This window comes from Epinephelus lanceolatus, chromosome 22 (genome assembly GCF_041903045.1).
Source record: "Epinephelus lanceolatus isolate andai-2023 chromosome 22, ASM4190304v1, whole genome shotgun sequence".
NCBI lineage: Eukaryota > Metazoa > Chordata > Actinopteri > Perciformes > Serranidae > Epinephelus > Epinephelus lanceolatus.
Window position 1 is genome coordinate 18,689,981 of NC_135755.1, and position 22,113 is coordinate 18,712,093.

General features: G+C 42.1%; 1 protein-coding gene across 9 annotated transcripts in view; it reads left to right on the top strand.

Annotated features, from left to right (window-relative positions):
• The window catches only part of LOC117246455 (phosphatidylinositol-binding clathrin assembly protein), a 162,355-nt gene that overhangs the window by 101,668 nt on the left and 38,574 nt on the right, over nt 1-22,113 (top strand). For 4 of the 9 annotated variants that reach the window (XM_033610370.2, XM_033610374.2, XM_078164062.1 and 1 more), the window contains exons 5-10: nt 686-779; nt 1,424-1,535; nt 1,928-2,034; nt 7,407-7,448; nt 13,276-13,361; nt 14,745-14,868. In XM_033610370.2, the coding sequence (XP_033466261.1) occupies nt 686-779; nt 1,424-1,535; nt 1,928-2,034; nt 7,407-7,448; nt 13,276-13,361; nt 14,745-14,868 (565 nt within the window). Of the gene's footprint in view, nt 1-685; nt 780-1,423; nt 1,536-1,927; nt 2,035-7,406; nt 7,449-9,874; nt 9,896-13,275; nt 13,362-14,744; nt 14,869-22,113 lie in introns of all 9 variants that reach the window. The other 5 variants (XM_033610375.2, XM_078164065.1, XM_078164066.1 and 2 more) reach the window with 2 other exon arrangements.

The window sequence follows — 22,113 nt, forward strand, 5'->3', positions numbered from 1 at the left end:
GTCCTGCACATAACCTCCCATAAAACCCCAACTTGTAGTTCTCACATTTCTGTTTTTGTACAGCCAAGCACACAAAATATAACTTGATAATTAGTTAGCTTCAGAGGTGCAGGTGCAGGTGTTACCTTTAGACAGACCCAGACGAGTTGCTCCCCACCCTTTGTGTGGTATCACTCTACACATCTAACTCTTTGCAAGAAAGCGACTGAGCGGATTTCCCAAAATGTCAGTTTCTTTCTGTAATGTCAGCCATTGTTATATTTCAGTGCGTCCAATAATGACAACGCAGCCTTGCTGGAGACTTCTGTATGAAAGTGACAGTGGGTGCCCCAGGTTGTGTTCGGAAGCTCATTTCAATTTCAGAAAATCCAACTGTTGTGGAATGACACCGAGTCCTTTGTCATGCCGATCCCGCTGAGCAGACACTCATTATCTATTTGCAAAATGTGTCGCAGTCGCCATTTGTTGCGAGACTTTCACCTCGAGTAGCCCTTAAGATTTTGCATTACTGAGAAACTTTTGTATTCAAAACGTTAGTTTTCTTTTTACCCCATCGTTTCTCATTATTTCTTCACTCATTTTTTGTGTACTTCTTCATTTGCATAAGAATTTCCTACAACAAGGTGCCTGCTACAACTGTCGTTTTTTTTTTGTTTGTTTGTTTGTTTGTTTCCTGTTTTGTCAGGATTGACGGTGTGATGCGTACCATGAACACAGAGAAGCTGATCAAGACGCTGCCCATCATTCAGAACCAACTGGATGCTCTGCTGGATTTCCAGGTACTAAGTGTGTGTGTGTGTGTGTGTGTGTGTGTCTTTGTGCATGCTTGTCGAAGTCGTGGTCGATTCACTTTCCAATCAAAATGTAAATTGAAACAGTCTGCAAAGTTTGAAACCTCTCGTTATTGATGGAGTATAAGAAGAATATTATGGCGACAGATTGCAAGTTTTAGCATTTGTCTGTGTCACTGTGTGTGTGTGTGTGTACAGAGGGGAGAAGGGGATTGGGTGGGGATTTGCAGAAATTGGTGGGTGCATTGTGGTTTGTGCCAGCGAGCTTCAAAGAGCGATAAAAATGGATGGTGAAGTTTCTCATTGGAATGCATATGTGTGTGTGTGTGTGTGTGTGTGTGTGTGTGTGTGTGTGTGTGTGTGTGTGTGTATATGTATGTGTGTTGCTTGTGAGAGTGTTTGTGTGTGTGCATGATGTTTTTCCCCCACTTAAACTAAATTGACAGTTGCTCTGTGTGTGGAGATGTGTTTGCTTCATAGCGAGGGGAAAAGGCGCTGGTATTTGGAAGAAAGATGTTTGAAAGCGATGTTTTCTTTTATCTGAAAAGCTTTGGGAAGATGTGATAGAGCTGTTTCCTTCTCTCTTTCTCTTTCTGCCTCTTTCGTTCTGCTCCTTTCTTTCTACCTCTCAGGCCAACCCTAATGAGCTGACCAACGGAGTGATCAACTCAGCCTTCATGTTGCTCTTCAAAGACTCCATAAGGCTGTTTGCGGCTTACAATGAAGGGGTCATCAACCTACTGGGTAACACACACGCACACACACGCACACACACACACACACACACACACACACACACACACTCACACACTGCTCTGCGATAAACACAGCTTACATGCTCAGATGTGTCAGAAATGATGAGGTCTAAGTACAGCTACAGTTTGTTTTGTGTGCACAAACGCACGCCATCATGTCTGACAGATAAGCAAACAGCATCGGCACACAGTCTGGTTGCCATGGCAGCAGAGAAGGTTTTGATAAGCTGTCATGGATGTGCTAAGTGCTTCTGTTTGTCTTCAATCAATCATGCGCTGATTTTTCATGACTCCCTCCTCCCTTTTAACACTTCCGTCCATTTCTTTTTTTAAATCTTTACCTCTGTTTTCATCCCTCTTTCTTCCCTTCTGTCTCCGTAGAGAAATACTTTGACATGAAGAAGAACCAGTGCAAAGATGCTCTGGACATCTACAAGAAATTTCTTTACAGGATGACGAAGCTGTCGGAGTTCCTCAAAGTGGCCGAGGTATATTCACTCGCACACCCACCCACACATACTTTAAGATTTTCCAGGGGTTTTTTTTTTTTGGTCAGGTTTAAACCTTCAGATTTTATTTTTGGAAGAGCAACTCCCTTGGAATTACGTTTCGACTCTTTCCTCATAATTTCTTGTCTGTTTCACATTCAGACCACGTCTTCTAAACATACATATTAAAGGGACATTTCACCCAAAAATCATAAACACATGTTTTTCCTCTTACCTGTAGTGTTATATATCAATCTGGATTGTTTTGGTGTGGGTTGACGAGTGTTGGAGATATCAACCAACGCCTGCCTTCTCTCAAATATAATGGAACTAGATGGCACTCAGCTTGTGGAGCTCAACGCGCCAAAAATATATTTGGAAAAACTCAACAGCAATGTCTCTTTCCAGAAATCATGACCTGGTTACTCAAGATAATCCACAGACCTTGTTGTGAGCAGTTTCATGTAGGAACGTTTTTCTTTCTACCAAACTACACCTGCCAACCGCATCACTGTGCAGAAGGAAGAGTGCATCTACTCATGGATGAGAGGCTAGCTAGCAGTAAATGCATTCTTCCTTCCTCTTGGTGATACACTCGGCGAATATAATCTGATAGAATGAAAACAGTTCCTACATAAAACTGCTCAAGACAAGGTCTGTGGATTATCTTGAGTAAATGAGTCATTATTTCTAGAAAGAGACACTGCTGTTGAGTTTTAAAATGTACTTTGCTGGCGCTTCAAGCACCACAAGCCGAGTACAATCAAGTAGTGATGCGCGGGTCAAGGTTTTTAAAACCTGCACCAACCTGGCCCTTTATAAGAGCCAATGTGACCCACATGACCTGCAGACATTTTTGTTGACCCAAACCCAACCTGAAACCCTCAAACTGGAGCTGAAAGTTTCTGGTAGTGACCATCGCTGGTAGCAACCTTTTTGCTGTTGGCTATATTGTATGTCATTTCCAGTTAATATCAGAACATGAAACGTGTGTTTTCTGCTTAAAAGTTCAAATGTCGGAAGACAGCAAGCACTCACCCATTTTTTTAGTGGTTACATTAGGCTCTCAAGCACACAGCTGATAACTTACATGGTTTGTTTACATGAGCGCACAACTGATATGTACAGTGATTTGCTTTCATGATATAATAGAGGTGAATATTAAGTGGATTCAGTGTAGACGGAAAGACGTTTGCTTGCTGTTAGGACACGGCGTTTGGAATAGATTCTCAGAGGGAATGGAAGGTAGAAGGTGGACTGTTGCATGAGGTTTCTTTAAGTTTTTGAATCAGTGGTTCCCAACTGGTGGGTCACAGGTCCATTCTGAATGGACCGCAAGTGATTCGCAAATGTGTCAAATTTGTAAAAAAAAAAAAAAAAAACACACACTTTGTTTTTAAGTACAGTGAATTTCCATCACAGAGCTTTTATTTTGAAGTGCTGTTTCCTGCTGTAGAGTGAGCGACTAAACACAGCTTGAGAGAGACAGCAAACTAGCTCAACGACATGGTCAAATGCAAGGTTGATGCTGAATATATTAAACTGTGTGGACCTTGAACTAATGACTAAGGAGAAATCTGGACCCCGTTGCTGAACCAGATGGGAGCCACTGATTTAAATAACCCAGAATTCTGCTTTACATGTCTACGGTTGATAGCACAACACTCTGCGACTCACACGGAAACAATCTAGACTGATAAATAGCACTACAGGTGAGAGGAAAAACATGTTTTAATTTGGTGTGAGCATGTCTCTTTAACACACAATTAACACCTGTATACACACACCACTCGGATAGGTGCACTTTCCACATAAAGACCCCATACTGCCAAAGACTTTTGCTCACACAGCTACTGTTCCACATGCAGACAAGAGACTGGCCCTCACTGCCCCACATTTGCTGTGCAGACACTTACACGCATATATATATATATATATATATATATATATATATATATATATATATGTATGTATATATGTATACACCCAGAATAACCCCAAAATGGAGGATGTGGTTAGGCGCTCCGTTAGTTCCCTCTCCCTCTGCTCCCCACACTCCTCCATCTAATCCTCTCTCCTCCCCTCTCCTCCTGACAAAGATGGATACTTGTGCGGCTCTCCTTCGCCCAGTGCCCACAGATCATCCCTCTTTCTTTCCTACCTCCCGTGCCCTCTTCCACCCCTCCCTCCTTTGTTTCAGCAGACTTAAAAACAGTGAGAATCAGCTACTGTCACTTCAGCAGGAGAAATACATCTCTGGTTCACGTTTTCTGCATTAATGTACATTAAAACAAATGGTCCCAACCAAGTCCCTTTGTCTTTATAATTAGATTTAAAGGAGCTCCCTGGGTAATTAAGTGTGCTTTTTTTTTTGTTTTTACAGACACAATTTAAAACAATGGTGCTTAATTAAAAAATACAACATACATTCAGCAATGAGTTGCTTTGTGTTTTACACTACATGCCTCAAATGTGTCATAGCTTTTTCTTTTCAAAGCTTAACTCAACCTGAGTGAGGCTGTCTGATACGGTACTTGGGGACTTAAACGGTTCAAAAATCAACCCTAAAAGCACTCAGAGTACAAGTTGTTGGCACAACCCACTGTGATAAGACATGTTTAGTATATATTATCTCCATAAATTGACAACTTTCTCAGTAGATTTTGCACATTATTGCATCCTAACAGACCTTACATGTGGCCTTTAACCTTTTACCACCCACTGTCCTGCCCACATGATTCTAGTACAACGCAGAACTTCCACAAACTGCTAGTTCCACTAAAAGTTGCATGGACATGAAATATTTATGGGTTTTGTTAGGTTAGACTCTTGTTTTTGTGGGTATTGTGGTCATTTTCAGAAACAATGCAGTGTTGTAAAAATAATCCAGGTATAATTCATGGTAGAGGGCCTTAAAAATATGGCGTCTCTTTACAATTTGACAGTCCAACAGTTAAATAAATCCTCAAAAAAGTTCTAATGATCAAAAATAGTTCGTAATTTCTTCTTTACCTTTTCGTTTTCTTCCTACACCTTTAAAGGAATACTTCGCCCACAAAATTAACATTTGTACATCAATTACTCACCTTGTGTTACAGCTGAAATACATGGGGCACGGATGTGATGCGTCACATAGGCAGGGCGGAGCAGACTCCATCTTTGTAGCATGAGGTTGCTGCCAGCTTCACTGTGTGTATTGAGTTTTAAAAGTAATAATACAGCTGGTTATGAAAGGTTTGGAAGTGTATAGGTTATATTAACCGATATTGAATTAATTAGCTGGATCGTTTTAACAACAGGAGTCGCTGATTTGATTGATTTATTTTAATGAGAAATGGAAAAAGTAAGGCACACAAGGTTGCTCTGCTGCTCCGCATTGCCTCTGGTATAATGATGAATTCATTTGAATCATGTTTAAATAGACTGTACCAGTTATTTACACAGATCTATGTCGTTTGGACCTGTTGGAGGGCCACTGAGCTGCAGTTAGAGAAAAGAAAAGACCAGCCGTAGTAGTGTGTTGGCCTGTAGCAGCTTTAGATTATTATTGATTGCAACGGTAGGAGATTTTCACAGATAGATAACCATCTCAGAAAATTTCACGGTGTAAAGTATTACACAATTATTATTATCATCAGTCACAATGACCCTTAAGGGAATGAAAACAGAGGTTTCTTCTTGTTAAACAAACACTTCATTATAATTGAAACTTGAAACCAATTGCCAAACGTATTTGTAAGAGACCTTTTTTGAGCAGGTTGCATCTGAGGTTGCTAAGAAACCTCAGACACGCAAGGTACCATAGCCCGTTTACCTGAGCTGATCTTCTTCCAGGCACTTTTTATAAGTGTGTAGACCTTTGTCAATGGAACAGATGTAAATCTCTGGGTAGCCCTGCACTAAAATGATCAACTTGTTCTCCATATTTATCACAGACTGATATTTACAAAAGAAGGGAAAGATATCTGTCGGCTGAGATTGGTTGGTCCTTGTCACATGACATGCGGTGTACGCTACTGCATTTCAAAAGTTGAACCTTTGAGGGCGCAAAAACGTGGCACGTGTATGGTTCCTGAAAAGCCTGACAGGCAGTTGAGGAAAGGAGATGCCCACAAGCAGTTGATGTTCTTTGTCCAATTGCTTTTTCTTTCAGCACCACAGACAAGCAAATGTACACGCTATAATAACAATTAGTTTTTATACCACGGTGTACTGTTTGCTACGACTCTAGTTGGTTATTCTATGTGTAGCACCGAGTCTGTGTCCCATCTATTTCAGCTGTTACGTTGAATTCCTGGAAAGAGCTTTGTTTTTCTCACCTGCTTCTACAGTGAACGAAGAATCCAAAAACGTTAAAAATACTTGGTTAATAGAAGTCATAGTCGGCTGCAACACAAAGTTTGTCCCATGCCGAATAATCCTCGTCTCATTTATCCAGTCGCTCAGTACTTCCAAGACACATGTATTTTTGCTAAAACCTGACTATTTGAAACACTTCCTCATAAAGAGTTTCGTGCACCTGCCCCATCTTTGTGGACATTGTTTTCCACCTTGGAGGCACGCCAGAAACACAAAGTTTACCTCCTAAATTCAACATAACACAAGGGTGAGTAATTGATACACAGTTGGGGGGTGAAGTATTCCCTCAATTACAGCTTCCCTCTTTGGCTGACTTTCAATTATTGAAATCAGAAACTTTGGCCTGGATTCATCTGGGCTGTCACTTCAGAATTAAAAAGACGCTGCCAAGATTTTTATACACTTGATGGAAATATAAAAATCTAGAAAAAAAGGAACTAGATGTTTAGATTGGCATCTTTAACGAAGGGGGAATGCTCATCATTTATGTTTTCTGCTGATAGATCTGACGTTAAAGGTGTGTCTAACAACCAAGGTCATGTTTTAAAAGTCCCTGGCTCAATGTTCTTTATCTGTGTCCTGAAGAGTCACTCTGATGTTACCTGTCTGAGTTGTTCTGGAGACGATTTGGGCGTAGCTGTCCTTTTATAAATGTGTTCACTGTCGCCACATCATTAGTCATCAGTCGCCATGCCCGCTCTCCCTCATTGGTCAGACATATTTATCACTGTCCAATCATCATTGTCATTCACTGTGAGGATTGGTTGCCTCCTCGGCCAATCCAGATGTCGAAAACTTTTCCTTGTTTATTTCTGTTGTCGTTTATGTTGACACTGCCACTGCATGAAGTAATGACTCCCCTGTTTTTTTTCTTTTTCTCATCTTATTTATTTGTTTATTTATTTATTTTTTTTACAAATGGACCCTGTTCTTCTCTTTCTTTTCTTCTCCATTTTATCCCACCTGCCTTTCTCCCTTTTTTTTATTTCTGTTGATTTGTTTTTTGACGACAGCAAGTTGGAATAGATCAGGGTGACATCCCAGATCTCTCGCAGGTCAGTGTACATCTCACCTTCCACTTCCTCCTCTCTCTTTCTCTAATCCTCGGTCCCTTTCTTCCTCCTACCTTCTCGCCTTTTATCTGGCTCTCAACACTTCATGTGGTTTCATTGCTTCCTCTGTACTCACACCTTATTTCACCCCTACATATACCTGTGCTCCCTCCTTACCCACTCATTCTCTCTACTTCACTCTCCACCCACTCATCTTTATTTCAAACAAACTATCTCGTCTAACCCGATCTTAGTCTAGGCAACTCCCCTCTGGTTTGATTGATTTCCTGCTTTCTCTTTCACTTCTAAACGCTCATTAAAGACCCAACAACAGGCTGGAGTGTGTTAAGTTGGCCTGCTTAAACGCTGCGCCGTCAGCAGGCCTCCTGCAGGTTTCATCACGTGGATTTGAAACCCTGAGCAACATGCGAACAATGAGCTTAGACCTTGGATGTGCAAAAATAATGATAATTGCAACAACAATGGGCTGGAAAACAAGACAGCGTGGCTGCAGGGGAATAGACATGATTTCTGTTTTTAATCATCAAGGATAAATTTGCCTTTTTTATCTTATTGTGAATTCAGAGGAATCACTTCAAGCATGGTTTTTAATCCTCCTGTTGGTTTATGGGAGGACCTGAGATAGACTGTATATCTCTGGTTTAGCTGGCGCACATGAGGCTGAAACACTGAGGCAAGGGGGGGGGGGGGGGTAGTTGACACTGGTTTTCGATCAGAAGATACACGTCAACTTCTCTGTGCACCTACGCAGAACAGGGGTGTTGTGGGAAAGCCCTGCACATTCGCTTATGACAGCCTGGAGGTCCACATTTAACACAGTTTCTTCATCACTGTCTCTGCTGTGCTTCCACAGTCGGCTGCTGACGTAAGTTTTTTTAAACAAAAATGGAGCAAAGTTTAATTCCAAGTATCAAAGGAACCCTGAGTTTAAGTATCTGAATCAGGAATCCCTACAAAGAACTGACTGACTTATAGTGGTGAGCATGAACGTGTTAGAAGAGCATGTTCGCTTTGGGGATTTTGGTGAACTGAGCTTGGCCGTTTGTAACAAATGAACGTGAGCTCACACTCTACAGTGAATGAAGCAAACGCACTGTGTCTAAGGGTGCTTTCAGACCTAGAGTTGTCTTGCTTTGGTCTGAATCAGGGACTAATTTTGTTTCAAAGCTACATAATTGCCTAGAGTTGGTTCGTGTTCTCACGGCAGCATTTACAAGCGGACCAGATCAAATGTCTTGTGTGAGAAAGCTGCTCTTGATTGGTCAGAAATTCCATGAGGAAGTAAACAAAACGTTGAAGAAGAGTACACTTGCAAGATAAATGTGACACTTTCTAATGTCACAATGGAGGGACAACTACGCAGGTTAATTTTAGCGCTGCTCATCGTGGACTATATTGCTGTCATTGTTCATTTTAGTCAAATCATACAGTTTGAAAACGTTTTCGGATTGAGTTTGGAACACGTTCTCGCCACAAACGACCTGCACCAGAGTTCGTTTGTAGCCAGACCGTGATCACCTCTTCAAGAAGGTCTCAGTCCAGTTGTTTTGGTGCACACCTGAGTGTGATTGCTGTGTTCACACCTGTCCAAACGAACCACCCTTAGGGGGCAAACAAACTTGACCTCTATTGAACCGAACCAAACAGGGCAGGTGTGAGAGCACCCTTACACGGTGTTGTGTCAAAGACTGTCTCCCAGTCAGTTCACATTTCCTTCTAAATCTGAACCAACCTATTTGAAGTTTTATGACCCAGTCAGTGCAGATTCCGATGGAAAAATGTCCCCTTTTTAATACAAACTGTGCCCGACTGGTCTGAAAACACATCTGCAACAAATTTGAAACAACACATTGAGCTGAAGCAACCAGACTTGGGAAATATTTGCAAGTGAACGATGATCATAATACGTTACTTTATTTGAAAAATGGGAGAAATGAACCTTAACTAGTAAATTTTTTGGGACTGTTAACTCAGTTCAGAATAAAAATTGCTAACTATGAACCTGAACTAGTTCATTTGAACCTGTGTGAACCGGACTTAGAGCTCGCTTTTGTGGAGTCTGAACATGCACAACGCCGCTCATTCATCCAAACTGAAAATAATCAGTAGCTGCAGCCCTGTTGAGGTTTACACTTTACGAAACAGCAAGTACTTTGGCACATACTCATGTTGAAAAGTTGGCACTTTGGAGCTTTTCTGCCTCGAGAAATCTTTACAGAGAGATTCAACTGTAACTTTTTTACAGCCTCAGTGAAATGTGACCTTGGTCTTTCGTTACTAAAAAATCATTACAGAGTGTAAAGCTGGAAGTTAACAGCATGTGGATTGACTGTGTGGGTTTTGAACTCGTAGTAAAAGTTTGCTGAGGTCCTTAAACAGACGTTTCTCTTCTCCCTCGTCTGTCGCAGAAAACAAAAGGATCATACATTGTAGGTGGTGGGTTGCATACTGTACTGCTTACCCCCTCCAACCTGCTTAACCCCCCTGCATGAACTCCCTATACCCTCGTGTATGTGTGGATGTATGTGTGTGTGTGCGCAGACGGACACACTCTACCTCATACACTCGCAGGCATGCTCTTGTTTTTTTCCCTTCCTGTGTGGAGCGATCTGGTGCTGAGTTCAATATGTGTGTGTTGGCCTCAGGTGGCTTGCTTGTAGCTCTCACACACACACACGCACACCAAACTGCACACACAGAGCTCTGGCACGACAAGCAAAAGGCCATGAAACCTCATGAATAGAAAATGATGCTTCACCCCTCCGCCCCTCCGTCTACATCTGCATGAAAGAATCCGTGCACTGGGTTTCGACTCGCTCATTTAATTTCCACCCTCCTCCTTAGATGTTGTTTATTTCATGTTTGTCATGCACAACATCATTGCTTCAACATGCATGGCGGAGGTGCTTTAATAGTGAATGACCTGAGTAATAATTGGGTGAAAAAGGAAACACGAGAGAGGAGAAGAGGAGGATTCAGTCTTTCTTTGTTTTCTTAGGATGACTTTTTACCTCCGTCTCCCTGCCTTCCAAAGTTAGCGCTATCACTGAACGTCTTCGGATTAAAGCTACACACACAATATGTCAGATCCTGCAGAGTGTGTGTGTTTGTGTGTGTCAGAGCTAATATTGACCAGGCGTACACATGGCCCTCTTTTCACCTATTCAGACCCATTGGCAGTTAAAGATGGTCTCTTTCTCTTCTGCGAGTCGCTGTTTCTTTAACAACCAGGCAACAGTTTTGGCAAGGACCTGCTGTCTAGCCAGCCGCAGAGAACTCCAAAACACTCCCAAATGTGTGTGTGTGTGTGTCTGCGTGTATGCCTGCATGTCTGCAGCCCTACTGACAGCACACTTTGCATTCTTGTGGACGGAGAGACAGACATGACGTTGTCATATTTTCTTAGTGGAAGAATTTCCTCTCCTCTCTCCTTCAGCAGGAGGAGAGCTGAACTGTGTCGTACGGAGATAGATTTGTCTCAATAGTATTTGTGTCAACAGATCGACAGTCCCTTTGTTAATGTGTATAACTTAAATGTATAACAACTTTCACAAAAATTAAAAAAAAAGAAGACTTGGTGTGCGCAAAACGGCACATCCGCAAGCGTGGAATTTAGATTCACAAAGTATCTGTTTGACAGTTGTAAATGTTGGGAAGATATTGGCTTTGATTTCTTTGTAAAATAACTAAACATATTCACAGATATTTTTTGTTGTAAAATGGCAAAAGGCAGCCCCATTAAATTTGAGCTTGACCATTCTGGAGTGCAACTTAGTGATGCTGGTGAAGACTCTCAGTCATGTGGCTCTTGAAGATGTTTCACCTCTCATCCAAGAAGCTTCTTCAGTTATAACGTACTGGTGCGCAGTTGCAGGCTTTAAACCCTGTGTGGGTGTGAACCCTTACAGGGTCATTGAGGTCAGGTGACCTCTGAGTTATAAGCCCTTTTAAACAGGAGTTGTGCAAATTTGCAGGAAAGCCCAATCAGTCTTCTTTCAGCATTGGCAGTATAAAAACAAAATCGGGGAGTGCGGCAAAATGCCACCTACTTTTGTTTATACAGAATGTGGCTTTTTCGGGGCAATGGGGGGCGTGAGCAAGTAACAAAACGTGTAGCTCAGCCTATGACGTAACTAGTGGCGTGGGAGGGAAGCCGCGGCTGGTCAGTCCTTCTGCAATTCTCTCATAAGTCGACCTGTTCTTCACCGTTCCCGTCATCTGACGGTTAATGGCCTCTTCATTTGCGAGGACAAGGAGGGCGCACAATTCCTTGTCTCCCCATTTGCTCATCTTTACAGTGTCTGTCAGGTTTGTGTTTCCCTCTTGCTACTAGCTGCTCACTAATTCCTGCTATCAGCTGTTTCCTGTTAGTCCACCACCAGTGGCTCGCACATGCAGCGTCATCAACAGCTCCTCCCACAAGTCATCAACAGCCCCTCCCGTTGCGGAAGGCCGCCTCGGTCTTTTTAAACCAAAAAGGGTTCCGCCAATATGACTACCCTACGAGGCGGAAAATTGGGCACCTCGGATCAACTCGCCAATCCGGCTCTGTGTGTCTAAACGCTTGCAGCTTGCCGGCAAAACGGCCCAACATTTGCTGGAAATATGGCAGTGTAAAAGGGGCCTCAGGGTGATCAGGTAACTTCGGGATTGTTGCTACTTAACCACAGTAGACCCAATTCAGCTGCAAATTCAAGTTCAGCTCTAGCTGCACGACACCATATCTTCAGGGATCATTAGGTGCCTCGTTAATACTCAAAAACCATGATCTCCTCACACAGATAATATCTATCTCCACAGATTCTCTCCCTGCCTGTTTAGTTGTAGACGTGCATTAAAGAATTGTACTGTTAGTAAAGCAGCCGTCTCGCTCGCTTTCGCCCTCTTGTTCCTCGTGGTTTTTGAGCATTAACAAGACACCTAGCAATCTCTGAAGAGATGGTGTGGTGCAGCTGGAGGTTAACTTGAATTTGCAGCTGAATTGGGTTTTCTGTAGTAGTGTAGCAACAATCCCCAAGTAACCTGATCACTAAGTTGTACTCCAGAACTGTCGAGCTCAAATTTAATGCAGCTGCTTTATGCCATCTTACAACAAAGAGCATTTTAAAGACTCGGCCTCACTCCCTCCTCTGGGCAAGTAATTAAGAAAAGGTAAATGAAATTAGAGTTTAATCTCACTCCTCATGTGGAATGAATGTGCGGAGATTTGGTTAAACTAGAGCAGAGACGACCAGTCGGGGGTACAGAGTGCATCCTGGCACTCGCTGTGCAAGTATGACAGGACCTCACCGTGCGAGGGACACTGAGAGATAAGCGAGACAAAGGGGCAAAACACAGCAAAGGGGAGTTGAACGAGGGGGAAAAAGTGAAAGAAACAGCAAAGAATCTATCGCCCTCTGCTCATGTGAAGAAGAAGAAGTGGCGCGACCTCTCCTCCGCTTTCCACCTTTTTTCCTTGCTCTTTGTTTTTCAACCTCCTCCTTTGTTCTCTCTCTGCTTTGAGTCTCCTGCTAACAGTGCGAGTGTTTGCTGCATGTTGCCATGGCTATTCTTGGAGCCTGATGCACTCTGTTACCTTCCTGTGAGACCAACTAACTCTGGGTGCTTTGTTTGTGCGTGTGTGTGTGTGTGTGTGTGTGTGTGTGTGTGTGTGTGTGTGTGTGTGTGTGCGCGCGCGCGCACTACTGTATGTGTAGGCAGGTCTTTTTTGTGCATATGAGAGAGAAAGAAAGTGAGAAAGGGATTCTCAAAAACTTGATTGCTGAATTTCCTTCTCCTTTCCTTGTTCTCATGTTTATGTTTCTTTCAGGCCCCCAGCAGCCTCCTGGAGGCTTTGGAGCAGCACCTGGCCTCTCTGGAGGGCAAGAAGACCAAGGAACTGAATGCAGACACCAGGTAGACGTCTTAATCGGCAGTTCCATCGGCTCTTATTGAACACATATCGAACACTGTTAAAAACCAAAACATAAAAAGCCAGTTTTAAAGTAAGAAAGGATGGCTGCCTAAATTGATCTCAAAATCTGTCAAGACCTTTGAGACTAAATAAGAAATATTTAAAGGAACGGTGTGTGAGATTTAGGGGGATTTAGTGGCATCTAGTGGTGAGGACTGTAGATTGCAACCAGCTGAAACTTCTCCTGATTTGAAATCCCTCAGTGTTCATTGCTCAGGAGGTTTTTACTGGTAGAGGAAATATTCACAGAGGTCTCTCTCTCTCTAAAACAAACTGACCTGGTAAATTTTAACCAGTAAAAACACTGAATAAAGCAGTTTTATAGAAATAAAAAATCATAGTTTTGCTGATGCTGCTTGTCGCGAAGAGGCTGTGAACTATGGTGGCTAGAGCCAGTGTTTGGGTCGTCCGTTCTGGGCTACTGTAGAAACATGGCGGTGCAACATAGCGATCTCTGTAGGCATGGTCTTGCCCCTCATGTAGATATAAACAGCTCATTCTAAAGCCCAGTTCAGACCATTGACTCACAAAGAGACCAAACCATTTTAGAACGTTGCAGAGAAAAGTTGCAGTGGTGTGAACTGGTTGTCTGACCTCGACTCAAGCCGGCTGATGGTGTCACCTTCAACTCAGCTGGTTAAATCGCTGGCAAGCTGGTTTTAGAATTTAAAGCACCTGTTTCAAGAGCCAATCAGCTTGTGGTGAAGTCCACTGGTCAAGTCAAAATGACCGCAAACTGGAGACGAGCTCTCTGTTTCTGTTCCCACATTGTGCCAGTGTCGGACGGTGGGTCACTGCTGTTGCTTGCTGTATGTGCTTTTACCCCCTCACACACACATTCTCATTGACTGATTAATTGGCGCTGGTTACATATATTAATGTGGTGTATTTATTATGAATACAGTCCATTTGATGCTCATTTTGTTTTTGTATTTCGCCGTTTCATCACTACTACAAAAGCAGCTGTAGCCAATATCTCACTATCACTATCCTCATTCATATTTTAAGAAGCTACAAATTATATTCAGCCACAAAATCAGCCTGAAAAGGTGGAAATCAGAACTGAAGTACAGAGAGATGTTGCATAGAGAAGATACACCATCTCATCAAGTTGGTGTGAACGTTGCAGAGCAGCGAATTGCAACTAGTTTCATGTTTCAACTCGTCTTATTGCGAATCTTTGGTCTGAACTGGGCTTAACGTAATGAAAAAATGGCGCTTCTTATTTTCAAGTGATTTTACACTGAAGCAAACATTCTACTACTGCCAGTATGTCCACCTAAATCCTTCACACTGGACCTTTAAGTTTGACTTGTGTGTTGCAGAGCGTCCACCTTGTCCAGCGCCGTCTCATCTCTCTCCTCCACCGGCATGTCCTTCAGCCGCATGGATGAGAAGGAGAAGCAGCAGGCCCTGGAGGAGGAGCAGGCCAGACTGCAGGCTCTTAAGGTAACAGATTTTACACTTTTATACCAAATCACCTCTGAATCAGGGGGTCAGAGTGAGTGCTGTGTCAGCAGAACGACTAGCGGCAGCAGCAGCAGGTGTAATAGTCACTGCTGTCACCCCGTCCTCCCCTCTCACTCTGATTCAAGCAGCTCTCAGGATTTATGAGGGATGTATTTTGATTTTAGGCCCAATTTACAGCTGGCTTTAATGTGATCTGTACTTCATACATTATTATACCTGTTGTTATCCCTACCTGCCATTTTTGGTTTTATTATTTATGTAACTTTCATCAGACTTCTCACAGCTCCCTCTAGGGCCACAAAAGGCTTTATTTAACTTTCTTCACATATACAGAAGTGCTTCTCAAGAACTACAAATGGATCTGAATGTGTAAAATCAATGTATTACCCCTTTGACACTTGCTATCCCTTATCCAGATACAGATCATATGTTATTGGGATGTGTAAATTGGGTCTTTCACACCACACATAGTTGTTGCTGTATTTTTTTTCTGTTTGCACTGTGTATAACAACAACAACAACAACTTGTTAAGGTCAGAATATAAAGCAAATAAAAGGGATTCTGAACTTTATTCTAAAATGTTTTTTAATGATTTTGCAGCTGATTTTATGAACACAGAATTTTTGTTTTGTTAACATTACTTAGTCGTGCTATTGAGGTTGCTATTAAGGTAACAAAACTGTATGCACAAAATTCAGATTTTGGTCTTACAGCAGTCACATCTACAAAACAACAACAAAACTAGACATGGTAGCTATCAGACTAATTAAACCTGCTTGTAAGAACAAGTAAGGAAAAGTGTGAAAATGTCAACCATGAAATTAAAATGATATACTGCTGATTTTACGAGATACAGAAATGGGTGAAGCACAGCATTCATTCTCAGGCTAAGTTTGTGCATCATCTAAACTAAATCGTCACATCACAAAAATCAGCTCGAAATGATGTGTAACTGCAGTCATTCCTTAGACTGACTGTGCTAGCAGAGTCACAATATTCTTCAAATCTGTAGCAACAGCATAACATTTGAATCCTGACAAATGGCGTAACCTTAAGAAACCCTGCAAGCACTTGTAGGCCCTGACCACCAGTTTTTCCCCACTCCTCATCGACAACAATACCACACAGAAAAGTGTCCCACCATCTGCTGGTTTGACCACGTCTGATCCAAAACCAACAATTCTGGTGGACTTTAAACCATGGCCACTGAGGTGCACCTAATAACACCGGGCACAGCAGCTGCCTTTGTTCATCCGTGAAGTGGTGCAGCAGTGGGCCTGCTAAGTTTAAGTGTAAAGTAGTCATTAGACAAAGTAGTGCTAACCAACCGGTAGTCCGCTGTTGTTGTAATTGTTTCTGACATAAGCACATTACGCAAAGCAACACTGAGCATGCCGAATCAAGGAGATGACGTCATTGTTTCTCGAACTCACTCAGTTTACATGTCCGTACAGATACACAGTAACCCAAACATTGAAAATCTTCACCTCATAGTAGGTGTTTTATAAAAGCTCAGTTTTAGTGACCTGAAACTCTGTGGATGAGAGGCCAAAACGTATATCTGTATACATGTGAACTGTCCATCCATCATTTTCAACCGCTTATCTAAAGCAGGGTCGCAGGGGGCAGCAGGCCGAGCAAAGCACCCCAGATGTCCCTCTCCCCAGTAACACTTTCCAGCTCCTCCTGGGGGCCAGATGAGATATGTAATCCCTCCAGCGTATTCTGGGTCTGCCCCGGGGCCTCCTCCCAGTGGGACATGCCAAACACCTCTAACAAGAGGCACCCAGGAAGCATCCTGATCAGATGCCCAAACCACCTCAACTGACCCCTTTCGACGCGAAGGAGTAGCGGCTCTACTCCAAGCTCCTTGCCCTATCTCTAAGGTTGAGCCCAGCCACCCAATGGAGGAAACTTATTTCGGCTGCTTGTATCCGCGACCTCATTCTTTCGGTCACTACCCAGAGCTCATGACCATAGGTGAGGGTTGGGACGTAGATGGACCAGTAAATCGAAAGCTTTGCCTTTTGGCTCAGCTCCCTCTTCACCATGATGGTCCTGCACAGCACCTGTATCGCTACAGATGCAGCGCCAAAATGCTGATCCATCTCAAGCTTCATTCTACCCTCACTTGTGAACAAGACCCAGAGATACTTGAACTCCCTTGCTTGAGGCAGTAACTTACTCCCATCGTGGATACTGATACAGGCAAATTTTTATTCCTTTGCTCAGATTTTACAATAAGTAGTGCAATGATGTTGGACGTTACAGTTTGTGTGATCAATACAAATGCAGACGACACTGTGCTGATTACATAAGGCGGTATGTTCTTTATACTGATGACCATTTTCTTGAAATTAAATTCAAAGTATTGCAGTATGTGGCCTTGCTGACAACATCGCAACATACCGAATTGAACCCCTGTATATGTGCTGTATTGCCAGTTTTTTCCCAGTAGCTCTGATAGTGCAGCACTCTGCTGTGCTGTAGAAACCACACTGTGCTGGTGCTGAAGGCTGCTGATATTGTCCACCAACTTTGCTGTTTGGTGAGCTCTGAACTCCAGTTGAGGATAAAGGCCAAGAGTCTCAGTGGCGAGCTGAGCAATAGAAAAGTCAAGTGTAAAATGTGTTGACATTTCTTGCTCCAGCCCTGGGAGTCCTGCCTTACAGCAAACTGTAATTGAGTAAGAGCAGTGAAGCTACAAAACAGGCACACAGCAGCTCAGTGTGAGTGTGCGCGCGTGTGCATGTTAAGTATGCGTACATCCTGGCAGAGGAGATACAGTATGTGTCGAGCAGTGTTGCCAGTATCTCTGCGAGCTTTGTTGATCTGTGTGTGTGTATATGAAGCATGTGTACACCCTGGCAGATTAGGGAGCCGTGTGTGCTGCCAGTGTGTCTTGGTGTGTTTGTTTGTGTGTGCGGTTGATTGGATTTTAGCACGCTGTTTACTGTGTGCCCTTGGTTGCCCTGTTTCTGCCAAGGTCCACTGATTACCTTTGGGTTTAGTTTGAAAGGAGAGGGAAGATAAAGTGAGTGAGAACATAACAGAGTAAGAAGCAGAGTGAGGGAGCCGTGGTGAGCAGGGGTCGTCCAAATACTCGAGTCCAGCTGTCTGCGCTCTCTGGTGTCCATATGGACTCAACACACACATACACACACACAAAACCACTTACACACTACAGCTACTGTCCAGCTGGGGCCTTAACCCAAACAATAACATCAGTTCCCATTTGTTCCACGCTACACTGTCAGAATATAAATGAAGAGGAGTCGGCGCGGCTGAGGCTGGTACAGCAGGAGGGTCTGTTCATTAATCTGCTCAAAGTCCAAATTCTTTAAAAGGTGGAAGAGTTTGTAAAGTCAATTGGATCATTTCCATACCTTTAAAGTTTGAGTTTCAAACTGAATTAAAACACTTGGGTGTCCATGGATAAATAAAACAGACAAAAGCGCTGTGAGTAGCAGCATTTCTGTTTCCACACCTTTGTTCTGTAAATTGTTTTCCTTGTGTGCCTAACAAAACATAATTTCATGATTTTTGTTCTACTGTTGTTATTTCCCAGTACATGTTCCCACATGATAACACACAAATGTATTGATCCCTGCGGAGAGATTAGGTCATTGCAGCAGCAAACGTAATAAGATCCAGCGGGAAATACAGGCACATGGCACAAGAAATAAGCAATAAAACGGCAAGAATGATCACATCAATCAATAAAGCAATAAAATGTAATTTTAGTCACTTATGGGATTATATCATAACAGTGTAGACAGCCTGAACATGTCATATAAACTATACAGAGGAACAGAGTGTTTTACTTTTCATTGATTTTAAAACGTATGAAATTGCTGTAACGATGATCTTTTCATAAAACCAAGCTGTCTATGCAGCAAAGAGACGCAACCATTTTTTAAATTGGTGTTATATTACCAGACGTATTTACTTATGCTCAAGAGGTTGAAAACCTACAATTACCAGAATGCACTGCGCCGCACCGGACCAATAAATGCTCCTGTTGGTGAGTGAAGTAAGGCGAGCTCAGCCGTTTTTCCACAGGAAACAATATAGCAGCCGGCTGGTATCAAACAATCTCGAAAAACAGTTAAACAGTAAGCTAAAATATGTTTCTGAAAACAATTTAGTTTAGTTTTCCTCAGTTTTACAATACAGGAACCAGTATGATACTCACTTCCTGTTCTCAAACTCTAGCCAAACAGGGCACTAAAATGTGTTTCTGAAAACATTTTAGGTGAAAAATAGGTGACACAGTAACAGAATCTTGGTTCATATTTGATCAGCACAGATTAGTATCTTAGTTTTTCTCAGTTTTCCAATACAGGAACCAGTATGGCGCCCACTTCCTGTCCTTAAACTCTCGAATTATAGCCAAACAGTGCACTAAAATATGTTTCTGAAGACATTTTAGGCCACAAATAGCCGACGTAGCGCAGAATTTTGGTTCATATTTGATCAGCACAGATTAGTATCTTAGTTTTGTTCAGTTTTACAATACAGGAACCAGTATGATGCCCACTTCCTGTTTTCAAACTCTGGTATTATAGCCAAACAGGGCACTAAAATGTGTTTCTGAAAACATTTTAGGTGAAAAATAGGTGACGCAGTAACAGAATCTTGGTTCATATTTGATCAGCACAGATAACTATCACAGTTTACTTCAGTTTTACAATACAGGAACCAGTATGGCGCCCACTTCCTGTTCTCAAACTCTCATATTACAGCCAAACAGGGCACTAAAACATGTTTCTTAAGACATTTTAGGCGAGAAATAGGCAATATAGTGACCTAATCATGGTTTATACTTGAACAGCACTGCCTAATATTACAATTTGATCACAGTTTTAGAAAGACAGGGAGGGGCGGATCTCCCTCTTGATCTGTTATACTCCGTGTCCGTGGTAGCGGCATACAGTTCAATTCAATCCACAAATTCACTTAAACAGATAAAGAAAAAGTACATGTGCAATCCATAAGAAATAATGGAGATGTGAAGTCGAACACCCTGATAAGCTATTGAACGCTTCAGAATAGGGGCCCACTCTTGAAGCATATTGTATTTTAAAACGTGTTTATGAACAGGTCTGGATTTAAGAAAAGAAAGTGCATATAATATACAGTAACATCTTTAACCTACAGAACACCATAGACTAACCAAAAACCCAGAGACTAAACTAACCTAATGCTAACTGCTAAATGGTCCCAAAACATTTATTCCTCAAGTCTAAACATTGGTTTGATAGAATACAACATGAATAGAAACACGTGGCAAGTGGAAATAACTGTACAATGTAAATAGATATGAGTGTAACTGGTTTGGAAGTATGAAATATGAAAATGCAGAAGTACAATCTGTGGTTTGAGTGAAAAAGTCAGAGATTTGAGTTTGATTTGAGCTGGGAGATCTGGGTGCTGATAAGATGGAAGGGAAGTTTACCGATCTGTTTACCACAGTTCTTTTACACATACTGCCCACATTGTTATGATACAAATCGGTAGAATATCCCTTTAATCAGTTCAACCAGTGTTAAAGGGACAGTTCACCCCAAATCAAAATACACATTTTTACCCTTAGCTGTAGTACTATTTATCAGTCTGGATTCTGTTGGTGTGAGTTGTCAATGTTGGAGATATCAGCCGTAGAGATGTCTGCCTTCTCTCCAGTATAATGGAACTAGATGACACTCGGCTTGTGGTGCTCGAAGCACCAAAAAGTACATTTGAAAGACTCAACAGCAGTGTCTCTTTCTAGAAATCATGACTCTGTTACTCAAGATAATCCACAGACTTTGTTGTGAGCAGTTTCGTGTAGGAACAATTTGAGAGTAGATGCACGCTTCCTTCTGCATGATGATACAGAAATAAAATATATATAAATATAGATAGTTTCTACATGAAACTGCTCACAACAAGGTCTGCGGATTATCTTGAGTAACCAGGAGACATTGCTGTTGAGTTTTTCAAATGTATTTTTTGGCACTTTGAGCACCACAAGCCGAGTGCCATCTAGTTCCATTATTTAGGAGAGAAGGCAGACATCTCCACAGTCGATCTCTCCAACACTCGGCAACTCACACCAAAACAATCTAGACTGACAAACAGAACCACAGGTAAGAGAAACAATATGTAGTTTTGAGTTTGGAGTGAACTGTCCCTTTAAGATTTGTTTCTATATAGCAACATCTTAAGCTACAGAGTGTAGGGGAAGTTGTTGACAGTCAGATTTCTCCGCTGTTACCAGCATACATCAAACTGACCCTGAAGCAACATTTCCAAATTCATGCAAGAAATGAAAGTCTGGAGGAGGTTTTTTATTTTTTAACAGCAAATGTGTAGGAGCGCCTTTAAAGTGCTGGAGTGTTGATCTTGGATCAGCAGGTAAATCACTCTGGGTGGTTTTACTGTGTGGGTTTCTTACGTGAGAGCAGTTTTAGACTTGAAAATGTTTGGTTGGACTGGTAGTCATGCAAATATATCAGCAGTATTTTGCCATTGTTTGTGTGGAATAAAAGTAATTTGCAGGCTTCTTATGTCTCGATGGAATCGGCATGAATCAACTCAAACGAGGCGAAAATTTAAAACCGATCTCTGGCTTCTGGCTTCTGGCTCTGGTTCTTCATGTTGTTTCAGTTTAGCTTCAGCGGTGGCTGGACTTTGCTGATGTTTGTACATCTGTCACCAGAGAGAACAGCAGTCTGCATTTCAGCTGCACCTGGGTCTCAGCAGGACAGGGTCAGATACGGTTATAGAGGCTTTTAGCATCATGACAAACAGTGCTGGAGAGCTTTTTTGTCACCAGAAACCAATATAATTTGTTTTGGAGTACTTTAAACTAATCATCCGTCATTATATATATTGTGTATGCTGAATCCCACACCACCAGACAACCTTGGCAGGCAACACCAAGCAATAAACTGCATTTAGAAACTGGATGCAGGCCTGGCATTTAGTCTTAAAGCCAAGAGCTGAATATCTGAATATCACCAAAAGATGCAAATTTAAACATCTCGCTTTATGCTTTTACTCAACTTAATATTGGGCCTGTTTGCAATGAGATGCTTGACAGGATCTTAAAACAACAAGAAGTTACAGGAGGACAGCTGTGAGAATTTTGGGTGGGTTTTTTTTTCCCCTCTGTGAGAGATTGTGTTTGTGCATTTGTCTTTGTTCGCACCTTCAAATGAAGAGATTGTGTTTGTCAT